General features: G+C 35.1%; 1 protein-coding gene across 1 annotated transcript; it reads left to right on the top strand.

Annotated features, from left to right (window-relative positions):
• The first annotated feature begins 9,543 nt into the window (after positions 1 to 9,543).
• LOC120267539 (peptidyl-prolyl cis-trans isomerase CYP37, chloroplastic) lies at positions 9,544 to 17,902 on the top strand. The gene is made up of 12 exons (XM_039275219.1): positions 9,544 to 9,764; positions 10,150 to 10,410; positions 10,514 to 10,603; positions 11,395 to 11,490; positions 12,572 to 12,679; positions 12,929 to 12,978; positions 13,778 to 13,880; positions 16,334 to 16,387; positions 16,614 to 16,769; positions 16,878 to 17,000; positions 17,372 to 17,421; positions 17,514 to 17,902. Exons 1-12 carry the CDS (start codon positions 9,573 to 9,575, stop codon positions 17,623 to 17,625), a joined length of 1,395 nt encoding a protein of 464 aa, XP_039131153.1. The 5' UTR covers positions 9,544 to 9,572; the 3' UTR covers positions 17,626 to 17,902.
• The last annotated feature ends 470 nt before the right edge of the window (positions 17,903 to 18,372 follow it).

Below are 18,372 nucleotides of genomic sequence, written 5' to 3'. Positions count from 1 at the left end.
CGAAGACAGTGGGTTCCGCCACTTCGGACACGATCAATTCATTGATGAATGCGAAGACGAGAGGAGTCTGGTTGGAGATGGAAGGGCCCGTTCAAATCACCAATTGCTAATAACTATAAACTGTAGATGCGGGGCCGAGAACTTTCTTTTAATTTATTTATTAATTATTTGATTTTATGTTATATATATATATATGTATTGATAGACCACTCCAATAATAAAAATAAAACAATCACACAAGGAAAGAGTAAGAATCAAGGATTTAAAAACCGGACCGGTCGGCGAACCGGTTCGCGGTTCAACCGGTCCAACCGGTTCGACCGGCTGGTTCAACAGTTTTTTATTTTTTTATTTTTTTAAATATATAAAATTTCAAAAAGCAAAAAGAAAAATTCATAAAATTATAAAAAAATTCAGAAAAATAAAAAAGCTCGGATCCCATGCGGAAGCTTCATTGGTGCAGCGCTCGTGCTTGTTGTACACCCCAGATTCTCTCCTCCGGGTGCATTGACGAAACTCTCAGAAGTCAGAACCACCAATCACTTCCTCTTTGCGCGATCCGAAACCTTCCTTGCTAATAGCTGGAACATCAGCATCGAGAATCGAACGCCTCGAGGAAGCGTCGGAGGAGTTGGGGGCCAAGCAAAGCGAGTTCTTTGGAGCAGGGAGCAGCGCAGCGAGGCCCTTGGAAGGATTGGAAGATGAAATTTTCACCGACTTCCGCTCCATCTCCTCCTAGTCATCATCGTCGTCGTCGAGATCGGTGGATCTCAAACTGGCGAGGTTGACGGGGGGCGTAAATTTCACAACTTTTTTAGGGTTTTGGGCGGATTTCGGCGGGGGGAGGGAGGAGAAGAGGGAGGAATTGGGTTTGGGGAGATCATGGAGTCATGGAGATCGGATTTCGAAGAGTTTAAATTGGAAGGTGGAATTTTGGGTAGGGATTTGGTCAAAAGGGAGTGAGAAGAGAAGTCAGGCCCGTGAGAGTCAGAGACTCAGACAATCTGCCGGCCCACATTGAAATTTTTATTTTTTTTGAAACCCGGTTCGGTCTAATCAGTTCGCCGGTTCCCGGTCTAAATCCGGTTCATACCCGGTTCGATCAAGAGCCGGTTCAATATATATGACTGAACCGGACTGGCGGCCGGTTCCCGGTTGAACTGGCCGGTCCGGTCCGGTTTTTAAATCCTTGGTAAGAATCGGTTGTCTACTAGAAATGAAAAATAACTTGAATAAAAAAAAAGGGTAAATTTTTCCATTGAGTACCTAAGTTTAGCCTTATATCAGTTTGAGCACTAACTTTCAATTTGTATCAAAATGAGCATCAAATTTTAATTTTATTTTTTCGGCAGGGTAATTGGGGATTTTCGGTGGATTTTTGGTGACGTGGACATCGGAAAGCTTTCATGGGTGCCCTGGGTCCACATCACTAGGGCTATAGTATTCTGGAGAGAGAGGAAAAGAAGAGGATGATGGGAGAGAAACTGACGTGTACATCATACGTGGACCAAAAAAAAGCCACATTGATTAAGTGGCTGAGTTGGTGAGTTGGTGACGTGGACCCGGTGCATCCACGCAAGCTTTCCGGCATCTACATCACCAAAAATCCACCAGAAATCCCCAATTATCCAGCTGGAGAAATGAAATTAAAACTTGATGCTCATTTTAATACAAATTGAAAGTTAGTGCTCAAACTGATATAAGGGCAAACTTAGATACTCATTAGAAAAATTTACCCTAAAAAAAACAACGGAAAAGTTGTGGGCCCCACCATTTTTTTTGGGGGTTAAATTATAACATTAATTGGGAAGTTACTTAAACTTGGTTTTAAATTTTGTATTTTAATTTTACAGTTTTATTTGAAACCCTAGCCTTTTCACCTCCTTCCGTCTAGATTACTATTAAAATAAATAAATAAATAAATAAACCTTTTTATATATATTTTTTTAGTTTCCAAGCTGTAGCCATAGGTCTCCTCATTTCTTCCTATATAGATTCTCACTTGAATTAAGAAAGAGGGAGAAATTTAACCTCTTTTTTCTTCCTAGGATTTAGGGCTAAGTGCTGAAATTCTTTTTATCTCCTAGATTTTGTCGTGGTATTGCTAAATATTCTTGTTTAGGGACATTTGCTTAGTGGTTTGATTATTGCATGATAAAACCGGCCATTGCATAGTGGTTTTTCTACGTTGATTTGAGTGCTTGTTGTCTTTGTTAATGCACAAATTCTTTATGTTTTCAAAACATTATTATTATTATTATTATTATTGGGGAAAAATCAGAATTTTTTTCCAAATTTTGTTTTTAATTTGAATGTGGATTTGCAATTAGTGTGCTGGCGTCCACTAATTTAGCACACACACAATATATATATATATATATATATTGAACTGATAGGTTATAATGGCTTCATGTTCTGTATAGAGTTGTCCGAATCTTTATATATTGATAATATATATATTCTTTTTATTATAATGAAGCATAGTTTTGTAATTTTTTTTATTATTTTATTAGTTATTAGAGTGTAGATGCTACTGAATTTTTATGATGATAATGTCATTGATTTTGTTTTTTTTTTAATTAGAAACTATTCTTGTATGATAGATGCTTTTGTGGCTTGAGTGTAAGAAAAAAAATTGAAAATATATGTATAGATGACCAGTTGAAGTTTTGTGTGCTTTTACAATATATATATTAAATTGATTTGAGGATTTAGATAGTGTGCTTGTTTTGATTTCATAGGGATTAGTGGAGAAGTTTTGTGTGTGATTAGTTAACATATATATATATATATATATTGGATTGTTGGATGTTTTAAGTATTATGATAGTTAGTGAAGGAATTTGATTCACTGTGTATCCATGTGTATGCATGTTTAGCGTCTTAATACTTTTGGGATGTGCTCTCAAATATAGGGTATTCTGTGGAAGCTTAATTTCGAGGTGCATTTAGTTTTTGGCTATAGACAAGTAAGTAAACCATATATAAATATCAGTATATGTATATGTACTTTTCAACTCTTGTTAAATTATCATTTAAATTTATTCACTTATTTATTTGATAATTACATTTTTGTTATTTATTAAGTTACATAGTGTTTGGATTCAAAAGTCGAAGGGAAAGTAAGGGGAGGGAAGGGGAGGGAAAGTGAGGGAAAGGAAAGAACGGGTTCAACCCTCGTTTGGATAGACAAATTTTATGGAGGGAAAGGAAAGGAGAGTTCTTTAATAAACCTTGTTTGGATACGGAAGGGAAAGGAAAGGAAAGGATATATAATAATATGATTTACCAATTATACCCTTGTTATTAAATAAAAATTACTAATTTCTATTAAGATAAATTATTCTAAGGATGAATTGAGAAATTAAAAACACAATATAAACAAATAGATAAAAAAATAAGCAAACAAAAAATAAAAACATAAAAACAAAGATTGTGATGGGTGTCATGTGAATACTTGATTAAAATAAAATTAGATTGAAAAAAGTGAAAGAAAAAACTTATGAAGTGGTGTTATGTAATTAATTTAAAAAATTAAAGGTAATAAAGTCTTTTAAAAAATTTTAAAATCTTTACGAGGTTCTCCCTCCCCCGGCACCCCAAATCGGGGGGCCATGAAAAGGGGGGTTTCGGAGGGTTTCGGAGGGTCAGAGTTAACCCTTCCTTTCCCTTCGTTAAATTAAAAATACCAATCCAAACGAGGGAAGGGCTGACTCTGACCCTCCAAAACTCTCGCTTTACTTTACTCTCCCTCGTCGGCCCTCAATCCAAACATAGCATTAGTTTGTAAATTAATATCTTATCAACTACTGATTATTATTTTATCTCCGAAATTATCTGAGTTATTTAATATTTTATTTAATTTTGGATTATATATTATCTGAATTATCATATATTTTATCTAAATTCCGATCATTTAATTATTTGTGAATTATTTGGATCATTCAATTATTTGATCATTTTTACAATTTATCGATTCAAATTCAAATAACTGGTGTATTTTGATATTATAAAAATGGGATCATGTGACTATTGAAATTGCTTGACAATTTACCCTGTATTTTGCTCAATCTGAACTTTGATATTTTGATATTTTGCTGATATTAAGTATTTTGACATAAAAAATTAGTCCCCAATTAACTATACACTAACCCTATCACTGGAGGTTAAATACTGACCGTGTCGACACGTAATTCTATTAAGAGACTATAGTTTCACACCATTCCGTCGGTGAAGAATAACAGCCACTGATATTCTGGCTCTGGTCACCGAGGGTAAACAAATGAACTCTGATAGTTTTGTTTTGGCATCAGTTATTAGGAGACGTATACTCTTCTGGTTGTCTTGTTTATTTGAAATCTTGTTTAGTGTTTCAACTTCTCAATTATGGTGTTATATATATATATATATATATGCTTTGGTAAATGAAAGTTATGTTTATGCTTTGTATCTGTTTTGAACTTTTTGAACTCTCATGATCCTAATATTTTTAGTGGTTACTTACTGGGCTCTTAAGCTTATAATCATGTTGTTGAATTTTTTTTATATCCGGAGTGAATAGTGCAACATGCATCTTAGTGGGCTAGTGAGATATTATGTTCTATTTATAAATTTGAGTTATCTGTCTGGTTGTGTGAGTATTTGATTTATGTATATGACACTAGCTTGTGTTGGATGTTGAAATTCTGAACTTTTTGTTTCCTGTTGTGTGATTAGATTATGAACTTTGTGTTTTCTGTTGTGTGATTAGATTCTAAGGCCTTGCATGTCTATTGGGTCTCGGCCTTGTGGGTGTGCGGCCGTTTGTCGACGCACTAGGTCTGGCGAGCCGGGCTTGGATTGGGGTGTAACAAAAGTAACTAAAAGAAAGATGGCACATTATGAAGATAAACCGTCGGGGAGTCATTAATCTAGCTGCCACAACCAATCTAGCTTAATTGGATCTTAGCTAAAGCAGGTGTTGGTTGATGTTTAACTAGGATCACTCACACAAGACCCGCTAACTGAAGGCTTTTCTTAAGGTTTTTGACTTAGGGACTGTAACCTAGAGCAGAAACATGTACTTAATTTAAGTAGAGTTGAAATTGATGGAAGCAAATTAGAATTACAAATGAGATTTTTCCATTCCAACCTAATATTCTAAACAATGACTAGGAGATCTCAGGTGTCCATGATTGAAAGCTCAAGACCATTCCTTTAGAGAAGTTTGACACTGGGTAAGTCTGAATATGTGACTGAAGTAGTTCCATATTCTATAAGCGAAAAGACAGTGGGGGGAAGGGATGGTTAACAGTTTCAATTATTGAGTGGCAAAATATACAGGTAACGATTGGAGCTATTATATTACCTAAAAACAAAATTATCAAGTTTGAGAATTTAGTTATCACGAGCCAATTGAAAATATTAATTTATTTAAGTCACCAATGCATGCCAATATCATTAAGGAAGTAACTGGTTGCAACGCTGTGGGATTTAGAATTGTTGTTGTTAGAGAAAAGACAGATCACCTTAGAATGTACGTAAGAAACTATGGGGTAGGGGTTTGAAGAATAGTGTGTAATATAGGGAGAAGGTTCCGAATAGTGTCTATAAGGAACTGAGTGGATACATAAATCTTAGGTCAGATATCATTCAGTATGCATCTGTTTATCTATCGATCGTACTAGAATAGAGTGGACGATCCATTCCTAATGAAAGGAGAAATGTAGGACTAGAAGGTAGCTAGGGAGACAACAAGAGATCCCATTCCAAAAAAATGATCTTCTCATTGGGAAAGATTGGTGTTGGTTCCATGTCCATTTTGAAAGTAATTGAATTAGATGATAGATGCACCACACTAAGGGTTACTAGTAGTGATCTTCCACCGCTATTTACCTAGGAGGGGATTGTTTTGTTACGTTAGGATGCTCCATCCTCCTTGGTTCCTAGATTTACAGAGTCGCTTCCAGTTAACAAAGCGTCATCTTGGGTTATTTATGTTCGAACTATGTTAAAGGAATTTTGAATCCAATAAATGGATTGAATTACCAATTTAAGAAGCTTACAGATGGATATCCACTGAGCTAGGATAAGGATAGGACTGAGTTAAGAAGAGTTAGTCTCTCGCCTAGGGATAGAATCTGAATTTTTGTGAAGATAGCCCAGATCTCATCACAAGGATAAGTTTCAACTAGTCTTGGCATCAAGGATATTGGCTAGAAATAGGACACCAAGGTGTGTGTGTGTGTGTGTGTGAGAGAGAGAGGGCTAATTGAATAATTCAAGGGCTAAGGGGGCGTTCATTTCACTGTAAGTGAGGGGAAGTGATATCACTTCCAGGACTTCTGTGTTCATTTGTCAGAAAGTGAGAATAGAACCGAAAGATTTAGGTGTTTGATGAAGTTCTATGAGTTCAAAAAAGACTTTAGAAATGAAAATAAGTTAGTTTTTATAGATTGACTCACTTCCCCCCACTTCAGTAAAAAAAATACTGAAGTGGGCTTAGTTCAAAATCTACTTCAGTCGGAAGTGGGGGAAGTGCAACTTCCCCCACTTCAGCACAAATGAACACAAGAAGTGGGGGAAGTCAGACCACTTCCCCTCACTTCTCCCTACTTTCCCTAAAATGAACGCCCCCTAAGCAAGAGGGGAGTTTTGGGAGGAACTATTCCAATGAATATAGATATATCTTTTGTAAGTTAATGGCTAGACCCGAGATGCCTTCAAAGAGATATTAAATAAGCTTACTAAACCCTTAAATATTTTGTACTCTTAATGGTCAAAATAATGAGATTCATCGCGTATTGAAAGCAGTTCATGTTTCCTAACAACCCAAGAGGTATCTAATAGAATATCCTTAGGTAAGGGAGAATATATATATATATATATATATATATATATATATATATATATATATATATATATATATATATATATATATATATATATTAAAATTTTCAAAAACTAATAATTAATTGGTGTTTCTTAAAAAAAGGAAAATTTATAAAGGTGAAAAAACACATGGACTAAATGATTATGATCAATATCTTGATAAAATCACACTATTATCCTGGTTTTTATACAACATATTTTCTCAATCCAATCCAAGCTTTTTCTCATTTTCTCCATTTTTTTTTAATAATGTGGATAAGCCACTACATCTTCTCCACTTAGTTACGCAAATTTGAACTTGAATTATTTTTACTAAAATCCTCTTAAAAATAACATGGTACTACATTTTATTTTTATAATATAAATATAAAACCAAATTTTTTTTTCAATCTAAGGTACCTTTATCTCTTAGCCAATTATTTTCTTTTTACTTTGTGGGATGTTGTTAAGTTGGCATTATATGACAAGAAATGATGTGGCAAAAGTATTGGTGACATGGCAAATGAAATGATATGGTACATGAGGTGACAAGGATAATGATATAGCAAAAGAAGACATGAAGAGCTTATGTTTGGAGAATTCCTCTCAATAAATCATATGGAGAAGATCTATTTTTGAAAAGAGCATCAAGGTGAAAGAATCTCTCTTGAAGAGTAACGTTATTTTAGATATGATTTAATCTATCTTCGGTAAGATCCAAAATGATAAAATCTATCTTTAGTAAACTCTTTTTTCATGAGAGGTTTATTTCTAAAAGAGAGAAATAATCCATTGTTGGCAAGTGTGAAGATCTTCTCTTGGAGACCAAGGATTGCATGAAGCTTAGTTTGGTGAGAAGCTAATTGAAGACATAAAGGCAAGGGCAAGCCAACATGATTCTCAAGACCATAATTAACATTTAACAATGCAATATGAAAAAAAGATTCAAAGCTAATTATGGGCGGAGTTATTTATGGATGAAGCTATTTAAATACACTAGACATCTATGACAAGATTTGATAGAAGATTGAAGACTCAAACTTGGATGAATGAAGATCAAGTTTTAGGATTGTGTGAAGACCAAACTTGGACCAAGTTTGGAAAGAAGATCAGGGAGATCTTTGGAGGTCATCTATGGTGAGATGGATTCGTGCGTAGGTGGGTGCGATCCTCAGGGACATGCTGATATGACATGAGGAAGGAGGCTAGTTGCTGGTGGCAGGAGCTCGAGAGGAGTGGATTGCGTCGAAGTGAACTGGAGCAGTCGGAAGGTTGGAGGTATCACAAGTCGTGTTGCAACGGGAACTGTAACTCAGTCAGGATCAGTAGGTGTGCTGCGTTGTAAGCCCAATTGCAACATGAGTTGTAACGTTTAACTTTAGAAGGTATCAAAGTTAGGAAGCAGCGGAGAAATCTAAAAGATGAAGGTTTGATGGGACGTAGGGACGTCCATATAAGATACTCTGCTTTGAGATTTAGGATGCGCCATGAGTAAGAGACCCTTGTGTGTGAGTTGAGGAGAGTGGGCATCGGTCTATATAAAAAGGCTATTCTTTGTTGTGTGTGAGAGAGAGTGAGGTTGTAACTCTTCTTTCTTTTCTTCTTTAGTAGATTATTTTCTCCTGGCTAGGCCCCCCAGAAGTAAGCAATGTTGTGCAAAACTGGGTAATTAATTTGTGTGTCTTTTTTTCTTTTGCATGATTGATTGTGTGTGAGTTCATTACTTGTGAGGTTGAGAGAAAAATTAATTCACATTTACTCCTTCGGAACTAACAGATGTTAATATTTTACTAAAGTATTAATTTATATTTGATTTTTATACAAAAGTTCATGTTCATAATATGGATATGTATAAAAAAGCGGTAGAAGTGGAAAATATATGTTTAATAGAAATTTTATGAATGATACATTTAAATTTTATTTATCTAGTTTTCTTGGCCTATAATAGAAAAGAAAGAATCATATTAGTTACTCTAAATAATTGCGACTCACCATTTTGTTGTTGTTGTTGATGTTGTTTTGTATAAAAAAAAAGTTAAAAAAAAGGTTTAATTATGCTTAGTAATCTCTTTCATGGTAATTTTATAGTTCAAAGCATTCCCACATATATAAATCTAGAGGCATATAAGACAACCACAAGTGTTTAATTTATATATTAAAGCACTTACAAATTAAAAATTTAAATATTAACAATTAGGGGAAATTTTGATAATGTATCTTGTAGTTTGTCTTTTTATTAATCCGGGATTTGTGGTTTGAGTCATAATATTTTGATACCCCATAATATAAACTATTTTTAAAAATGTGCCAAAGCTTTTAATTTTGTTAATGTTTGTTGATGTGGCATAAAAATGGTCTTGAATTTATATTTTTGTCTATATTTATATTATTAAAATATGTTAATAATAAGAACCATTTATGTCTATTTACATAGTATTTAAAAACCATTCATGTTATAATTAAAGGTGGACTTCAATGATTTTTAATTAATATATATTTTTAGTAATTAAATAAGAGTAAAATGGTAAATTCAGAATTAGTACGTGTTTTCAGTAATTAAATAAGAGCAAAACGGTATAAATTAACGAAATTAAATATTTTAATATATATATATATATATATATATATTAAATTATAAGGTAATAAAGTATTACAAATACAACTAATTATAAAAAAAATGTTTTTAGGGAGAGAGGATAGAGATAGAGAAAGAGAGACGAGACGATGATAAGAAACATTCCCGTTTCGTCGACAATGGTGGCGTTAGCCTCTGCCAGCGTCATCTCCTCTATTCAAGCTTCAGGCAAGCTTGGCTCACTTTCTCCTTCTCATTCACCACTTCTTCTAGGCAGCGGCTTTGCTCGTCAGAGGCCTGCTCCACTTGTGATTCGTGCCTGCAAGCCCTCTCTGTCTCAGGTGAGCCATCATAATCATACGTACAGAATACATCGCTAGCTCTTCTTCCCTTGCCCATGACCATGGATTGATCTGGTTCTTCATTCGGCCTATGACAACGCCTTTTTTCCTCGAAGTCTCACACTAGGAAGCTTTTTAGTGAGTGATTCCCTGTAAATTTAGTATTTGTACCCCCATTAGTTTCTTTTGGACGATGAACTACTCCTTCTCTTATAGTCTTATGTATATTCTCCAAATTTTTACTGACCAGAAACAAATGCAATTAGTATGTTGAAAAATTCCAAAACAATAAGCTTGCGTTGCCGCGGAGAAAAAATGAAACCTTTTGGTTTGTTATTTTTAATGAGCCTCTCGGTGTTTACTGAGGTTTGTGGTTTCTTTCTAGGAGTATCCAGGTGACAATGGTACTGCCACATTATCAGATTTCTTGGCATTGCTACAAGGAAAGGAGAAACTTAAAAGGACAATTTCTGTGATACTCATTCTTGTTCAAATCTCCTTTCCACTACCTTTTTATGAAATGAATTCATGGTCTGCCTCTTCTGCAAATGCCGTGCTTTATTCACCTGACACCAAAGTCCCAAGGACAGGAGAACTTGCTTTGAGAAGAGCAATTCCTGCCAACCCAAACATGAAAGCAATACAGGCAAATTAAATTGTTCTTGCTGCTTTTCAAAACAGTATGAGGTGGGTTTTCCTCTTCAAATTTCTTATGATTTTATGGATGTTTTTTCTTACCATCTCTTCAGGATTCTCTGGAGGATATCTCTTATTTGCTAAGAATTCCACAGAGGAAACCTTATGGCACAATGGAAGGTGATGTGAAGAAAGCTATGAAGGCATGTCACTTGTCACCATTGAACTGCATTTGATATCTTAGTGTCACATTGAGACAATATCCATGTTGGATTGAACAATAGTTCTTTATTCTTGCAGCTTACTGGCTTCAAATTTTCTATAGGCTCTTCTTTTGGTGGATTAACTTATCTACAGCCAAGTTCTTAAAAAAATTTCTGTGGAAAACACTCAAAATTATTGGCAATGTTGTTTTAGGAATTTATGCTGTGTGTAATGTGTTCCATATAATTCGATTGAGCATGCATCAGTAGAAAACTTTTTGTTCCTGAAGGTTCTTCACGTAAGGTTGAACAATAATCTAATCTTCTTTTTTTTAAAAAATAAACCTTTTGATCTTATTAAAGCTTTACACGGAAGAAATTGGGCATAGGATATTTATTCATATATCAGAGAGGCATGATAACTGGTAGGATGCAAACGACTGTATGGAATGTAATGAGAAATGGAGTTTTTCTGTTCTCTCTTCAAATTGAAGTAATGCAAGTATATAAACTTAATGAGGAGAAGAAAATTTAGATTTTATTGTGTGCTGGCTGGCAAGCCTGACAACTAACATCCTAATGTGGGAACTGGGGCAATGGATACCATCCTGGTATGAGGGCACATGTATTAATTGGCATTTACTAAAGCTTCAATTTAAGTATCAATCATAGACTGCTCTTTTTGGGTAATAGTTACTGTTCATACTATTTTTCTTTTACCTATGATGTAATAGATGCAAATGTCAGATGTGACTTGGTCTGTTTTTCACTTGAGTTGTGATGGTTCTCAGATTGCGAAAGAGGAGAAGGAGTCAATATTGGGCAGCATACCAGTGGAATTCAAGGAAAAGGGTTCTGTGTTGTATGCTTTTCTGCTAGATGGAAAGGCATGTTGACCAGTAAAGTGTAGTTTCATTAACCAGTAAATGTTTACTGTAAAGACAGATTCTTTCATATTTATCACTAATATAATGCTAAATTCGGCCTAATCACATTGACCAAATGCTAGGTGTCTATTTGCTGATCATAAGGCACATTAGTTTGAGGGAACTTCTTGCTGCTTAGGTGGTTTGCATGCTGTGTAGCTAAGCACCATATAATCTAGTGAAGTCTCAGACTGAGAGCCCTATTGGTTCAGTATGCATAGATGGCTCTCAAGCAAGATTTATAAGAAACATGTGTCAATGGAGGGAATTCTACAACTTGAAACAATTGTAGATATAATTTCTTGAAGTTGATCTCTAGATTGACCACTATTACAGGATTATTGGTCCTGTAACTGCTGTTCTAGAATAACCCGGTTGAAGCGTAATGATCATACATCTGTAATGCTTTGTATGGCCCATAATAGGTTCCATTCTTCTACCCTTTCCCAGGATTGGATGACTATTCATAGCTATTACCTTATTCCCATGAAATTTGCCCCCTATGCAACTGCTCCTGACATTACATTGTTGCCAGAAAAAAGTTGTTGGACTTGCATGCAATTAAGAAAAATTTTGTAAATTATTGAGACTAGAGGGTTTGAACTAAGTTAATGTTGCAAGAGTGCAAGAGGGCAAGACCTTGAATATGTAAAGGTTACAAAAGAGGGTGCTTCCCATATGTTAGGATAAAACAATATAATATTACCTTAACATAATATAGATCTACAAGGTAATATCCTAATATATCTAACACAAAGAATTGAAACAAGTTGAAAATCATTAAGTGAAACCCAAATCTCCGTGCATAATGAATATTGTTTTACAGAATTTGAGTTTCTTCTGTCTGTTTAAGTGATCTGAATTCTGCAATGCAAACTGAATATTGCAGTTTAGTTGATAGTTTAAGTTTTCATATTTTGAAATTTCTCTGAATTTGATTGCTTTGATCTTTCCTGTTAAATGTGAATTTAATGGTGGATTAATAGTGGATGTAAAATGTGAATTTAATGGTGGATTAAGAGTGGATTCTTTGGCCATTCAGGGAGGGTTACAGAATCTCATCGAGTCTGTTAAGGATAAGGACCCAGATAAGGTTTCTGTGGGACTCTCATCATCCCTTGACATTGTCGCAGAGCTGGAATTATTACAGGTATTCTGTAAACTCATTAGAGTGATTGTTAAAGCACTTTAACTTGACATATCCTCTGATGGAATATTTTGGTATTCATTTTCATGCACATATCCTAAACAGTTAGTTGGATTTTGCAACCCCATCAACGATGTCTTTCATCTAGAATTTAGCATATTCTATCTGTGGTTCATCTAGTAGGGTGTTGACATCCCTATTGAAACAAAACATGAAGCTTTGCATGTCTAAGCAACTATGAACTTTTAACAGGCTCCAGGGTTGTCATTTTTGTTGCCTGAGCAATACCTAGAGTATCCAAGGTATTTCTTTGCTCTCACTCTGCCTTTTTATTTGTTTATATGAGCAATGCTTTAGAGTATTTACAGAGCATTTGCTATATATATATTGCTGCCAATACATAATCATTGGTTGAGTGCTTAAAGTTATGTAATGTTTTTAATCCTTGTAGATTGTATGCCTTAGCACAAAGTAAGGTTGGTTGTTAGTAACCAATGTGCATAGTTGGCTGAAGGACATCTTGAGGGATATGCTTTTTTACATTTCCTCCTTAGACGCTGCAATGATGGGAGCCTTGATGCACTAAATTACCAATGCTTACATATATATCATGTTGGGGCTAATTTGCAAAGAAGTGAAGGTAATACAAATCAAACAAAGACAATGAGATCAATGTAACATGGGTGTATGTTTTCCTCATTAAAATTCTTTCATATATCTAAATATAATCAAAATACTGAGAAGCCTTGAAGAAGGTGCATTTAAAGTATGGAAATGTAATATATATTTGGTATAGTCTTCATCTCATTGTCATTATGCAGAATGGGACACTTTCTATTCAATTATTAGAATATGCATTTGTGAAAATTACAAAGAAAAGATGCGGGGTAATTATCAATCCATTACAGAGAACCAATGGCAGAATCACATTAATTAAATACTTATAGATATTTGTTTAAACTCGTTGTAGTTATGGTTTATGTTTTGTTGTTCATGGTATTTGGTCTTCACCCTGTTAATTCTATGTCAGATCTAACTTATAGTAGGTTCTGTTTTTTGTAAACCTTCGAAGGAATCATGACAAGTTTGCATCATCTGTAGGTTAACAGGTAGAGGAGTTGTTGAATTCACCATTGAGAAAGGTGACGGGACAACCTTTTTTCCCAGTGCTGGTGGAGAACCAAAAGGTTCCGCTACAATTCAGGTTTGCCGGATCTGATGTCACAGGTTCCTTATTGTAGCCCAGTCTCCTTATTGCCATAATTTTTATTTATTTATTTATTCTTTTGAAGAACATGATTTTTTTTTTTAAAAAAAAGGTGCTGATGGCGCATGAAGACCTTTTTATGTTCATCTAGGCTGAAAGATTGTTGCACAACTATTTTTGAGAAGTATGAAGTGTTGTCTAAAATGCATGGACTTCAGAAGCTTGTGTTGATCACATTATGTTCCACTCAGCCAATGTCTCCTAATGGGGTAATTTTTTGATAGGTCACTCAACTTTAGTCTTGTTTCAATTTGGTCACCGAACTTCAATTTACATCAAAATGGCTACTAATCGTTAATTTTGTTTCACACGTGAGTGACTGGATCTAATTCGTTGACGTGGCCATTAGGGATCACAATCAGCAAATGGCCACATCATTTAAATCATCCGACTCATCCCTATCAAGCAAAGAAATGGCACATCATCTTCTTCTTCCTCATTCTTCACCCACTTGTCTGACTTTTCCAACTTTGACTCAGACATTTTCAATGAAGTCCAACCCTGCTTCTTCTCTGTCTTAGCCACAGCTTTGTCGAAATCAGGATTCTCCTGCATAGAAGCATGGATCCGAAGCCGCAGGGAAATGTGTTGATGGCAGGGCAAATATTAAGTTAAAGTTGAGACATGAATACATAACCTCACTCCCAAAGCAAATAATATTATTCTAAAACATCCAAGATGATGGTCAAATAAATCATTAGAAGACATAAACTGTCAAAAAATAAGTTTTGTGGCAAACTCAGCATATATAATATATCTCAAAGCCATTGCACCATTTTATGTTAATACATGATTAGAGATGCATAAATGAGGGTGATCATTTGCTTTTAATATATATATTTTGTCTCACAATGAATGTAGACCGACACACTAGTTAGGATATCAAGTGTGTTCTATTAAGATACAAATATTAGTCAAAACGTACTTTTGAATATTCAAAAGCTTTGGCATTTCATTGATGGCAGAGCTTGATGGAATAAATATATATAATTTGGAAGATTTCTAGTATATTATAACAAAAGATGAGCCAAATAGATTCAGATAGTGAATGTCATTGACAAGTGTGACCCATTTTCAGCTTGCAAAGATTCAGCAACATGCACCAAATTAATTTAGTTCGCTCTATATTTCCTAGCAATAATCTTCATGTCTACCTAGCTACCCTCATATATATATATATATATAAACAACTTGGTCATTCTCATTGACCTTACAATGTCATTGAATGATAAGCAAGCAAAACTTTGAGTTAAAGAAGATACATGCAAAGCCATACATGCAAAGTAGATGTACAGAAGATGAATTATTATTACATGTAAAGACATCTAGATCCAGTGTTTGAACTTTCCTATCATCTCCATGAAGTATGACAGGTGCTTGGCAAACAACCTGAGCTTGTATGCAGCAGTGTGTTTTGCGTCGATCTCTATAGATGACGACTCTAAGATGTCCATGAACAAGCTGACCTCCGGTTCGAGGCTCTCCGGTGACACCATCTCAAGAATCTCGGAAGAAGAGATGATGGTCTCGACCTAAAAACTGGAGTTCATCAGAAACGCCTGAGTTAAAGCTGAAAAGTAAGACAAATGAGTGAAGGATGAGAAAGAAGAAGATGATGATGATGTGGCCTTTTTTTTTTGCTGACGGGATTACTTAAATGATGTGGCCATTTGCTGATTGTGATTTATGCTGGCCACGCCAGTAAATTGGATCCACTCACTCGCGCGTGAAACATAATTAAAGATTAGTAATCGTTTTGATACAAATTAAAGTTCGGTGATCAAATTGTAACAAAGCTAAAGTTGGGTGACCTGTCAAAAAATTAACCCGTCTCGTAATTGTATCACATTGATGAATAGTTGCATATGTACATTACCGGTATCAACCACAGGATAATGTCTGAGGCTTTTAGCTTACATTTGTGGTTTGAATACATTCATCATGTTTTTCATTTGATGTTGGTAATTGGTGGGGCATCTCATGCTGTTTTAACAAGTTAGGGCTAAGATATACAGATGCATTGCTTATGACTGGAAACAATCAGTGAACTACAATGGTAACATATGAAGCTGTTGATCATTGCCTGTCATAGATCTTGTGCTAGACCAGATTGTCATTGGGATCCTTTGCTTGCATATTTTGTTTTGTTATATTTTTTGGTTTGATATTACCAGTGATAGCATGCCACAGCATGCCACAGCATGCCACAGATTGGTATACTTTATCATGTTAGCCAGAAGTTTGATGTGAATCTTTACTCACTACGTGGTGGTCATTTTGATGCTTGATAATGCATTGTTCTAAACAATATTGGTACACTTGTAAATCTCTAAACAAAATGGCAGAAAGGAGTTCCTTTTGGTGATTGAATTGCTTATCAACATTTGCAGGTTATCATTGATGGATATTCTGCTCCCCTGACAGCAGGGAACTTTGCCAAATTGGTAAGGTAGCTGATCTAGTTATTTAGTTCTTCTTACTTTCTTTTCTTGCATTAGAATTATTTAGTTTGCTTACTGTGTGAATGTGAAGATTAAAATGCTTGGCATTTTGTTCTCAACCGGCAGTAGTGATTATTGGCATGGAAGATATATCTTCTCAATTTATTCAATTTAGTGCTGAAACTTAACTGCTTGAGTAATCTTATAAAATGCAGCTGCTTCATTTCAGGTGATTGACAGGGCATATGATGGTGTGATGCTTAAATGCACTAACCAAGCTGTACTTTCAGACAATGAACTTGACAAATATGGTTATAGCGTTCCATTAGAAGTTATGCCTTCTGGGCAATTTGAACCCTTATACAAAACAACTCTCAGTGTCCAGGTTTTCTTTATGTTTATGCTGCAGCCAACCTGCTACTCTAACAAGAATGATGCTTCTTCTGCAGGTGCAAGATCTCTTTCCTCATATTCCTCTTTTCCATCATTACAGGACGGTGAACTACCCGTTTTGCCATTATCTGTGTATGGTGCGGTTGCAATGGCGCATAGTGTGGATTCTGATGAATATTCATCACCATCTCAGTTCTTTTTCTATCTCTATGATAAGAGAAATGTAAGCTCTGAAGGAAATTGTGCTTATCTGCTAAATATAATAATCAGGTGATATTAAGTGAAATGCATGTTCTGAAGGAAATTGCAACCAGCGATACTACTGCTTACATTTTCTGTAGGTTAGGTACCACCACCAAACTTATGAAATGCTACAGCCAATTACTACTTTTAGCTCAAGTACTTTCCTGTTGATGATATGCAAACCTAATCCTAGCGATTGTATGCAACTCTTAACTATTCACTCCTAGTAACTTGTTTCCTCTTTTGTCCATAATTACACTCTAAAGCCTGATATAGGTAACTTGTTTTATGAGTTACTGCTTCGGCGTATTGCAAATGAAACGGAATGTATTAAGTGTTTCTGTTCTACAGGCTGGCTTAGGAGGGTTATCTTTTGATGAAGGGCAATTTTCAGTTTTCGGGTATCCCTAAAACTTCTGATTGGAATCAATGATGATAATTAATCAGGTGCTATATGGGCAGATAGTCTATATGCTTTGATGCCTTTGTGCAGGTACACAACGGTAGGAAAAGAAATACTCCCTCAGATTAAATCAGGAGATGTCATTCGGTCTGCAAAGTTGCTGCAAGGTCAAGAGCGCCTTATGCTGCCGAACATGAAATGATTCCTCTTTACTTGCCCCTCGAACTTGTAGGTTCATTCTGAGCATTAAATTTTTGGGAAGGCCATAACCTAATTTTCTTAGTTAAGGTCACACCCTTAGCAAAATATTTGATTATGTTTTTGTATATCTAAATTACTTGATTTAATAATGTATTGGTGAAGAATTTGTGCTGTGAAATTTGCTAGGATTTTGTATGAAAGGAAGGACGCCAAGTACTATAGATTCTCTTGTGTTTGATGTAGGATCTTGAATCGTGGTGTTCACCTTTGACAATTATAAGGTTGTAATGACAGGAAATGGTTGGGAAATATTTAATTCCGGAAGAACAAAAAAAGAGATGAAATGAGGTTGTAATGATGACAGGAAATGGTTGGGAAATATTTAATTCCGGAAGAACAAAAACGAGATGAAATGAAAAGTGATGCGTTCAATTCGGAGAAACGGTAAGAAGTAGAGAAATGAGAAAAGTACTGTTTCTGGAAGTGATATCGCTTTCAATACTTTTGGTGTTCATTTAATAGAGAGTGAAAATAAGACTTGCGAGTTCAGGGGTTGGATAAAATTTTATTAGTTAAAAAAATTTTGGAAGTGCAAGGGGAAGTGAATTTTTAGAGTGATTCACATTCACCTCCTCCATTCACACTGTAAAATAATATTCTTCCATTTTCCCCCTCTTCCTCGGAAATTAACATATCTGAAATGCGGGGTGTCCTGTCGCAAATGTATGAATTTGTCTCCCGTTTTCAA

This window comes from Dioscorea cayenensis, chromosome 8 (genome assembly GCF_009730915.1).
Source record: "Dioscorea cayenensis subsp. rotundata cultivar TDr96_F1 chromosome 8, TDr96_F1_v2_PseudoChromosome.rev07_lg8_w22 25.fasta, whole genome shotgun sequence".
NCBI classification, from domain to species: Eukaryota; Viridiplantae; Streptophyta; class Magnoliopsida; order Dioscoreales; family Dioscoreaceae; genus Dioscorea; species Dioscorea cayenensis.
The sequence above is the reverse complement of the archived record's forward strand: the minus strand, read 5'-3'. Positions and strand labels throughout refer to the sequence as shown.

Bases quoted from the DNA above. Each gene is read 5' to 3' on its own strand.
- LOC120267539 (XM_039275219.1), top strand. From the start codon at position 9,573: ATGATAAGAAACATTCCCGTTTCGTCGACAATGGTGGCGTTAGCCTCT. The intron at 12,979-13,777 runs GTATTTCTTTGC...CATCATCTGTAG, and splicing joins CAATACCTAGAGTATCCAAG to GTTAACAGGTAGAGGAGTTG. The intron at 17,422-17,513 runs GTATCCCTAAAA...GCCTTTGTGCAG, and splicing joins GGGCAATTTTCAGTTTTCGG to GTACACAACGGTAGGAAAAG.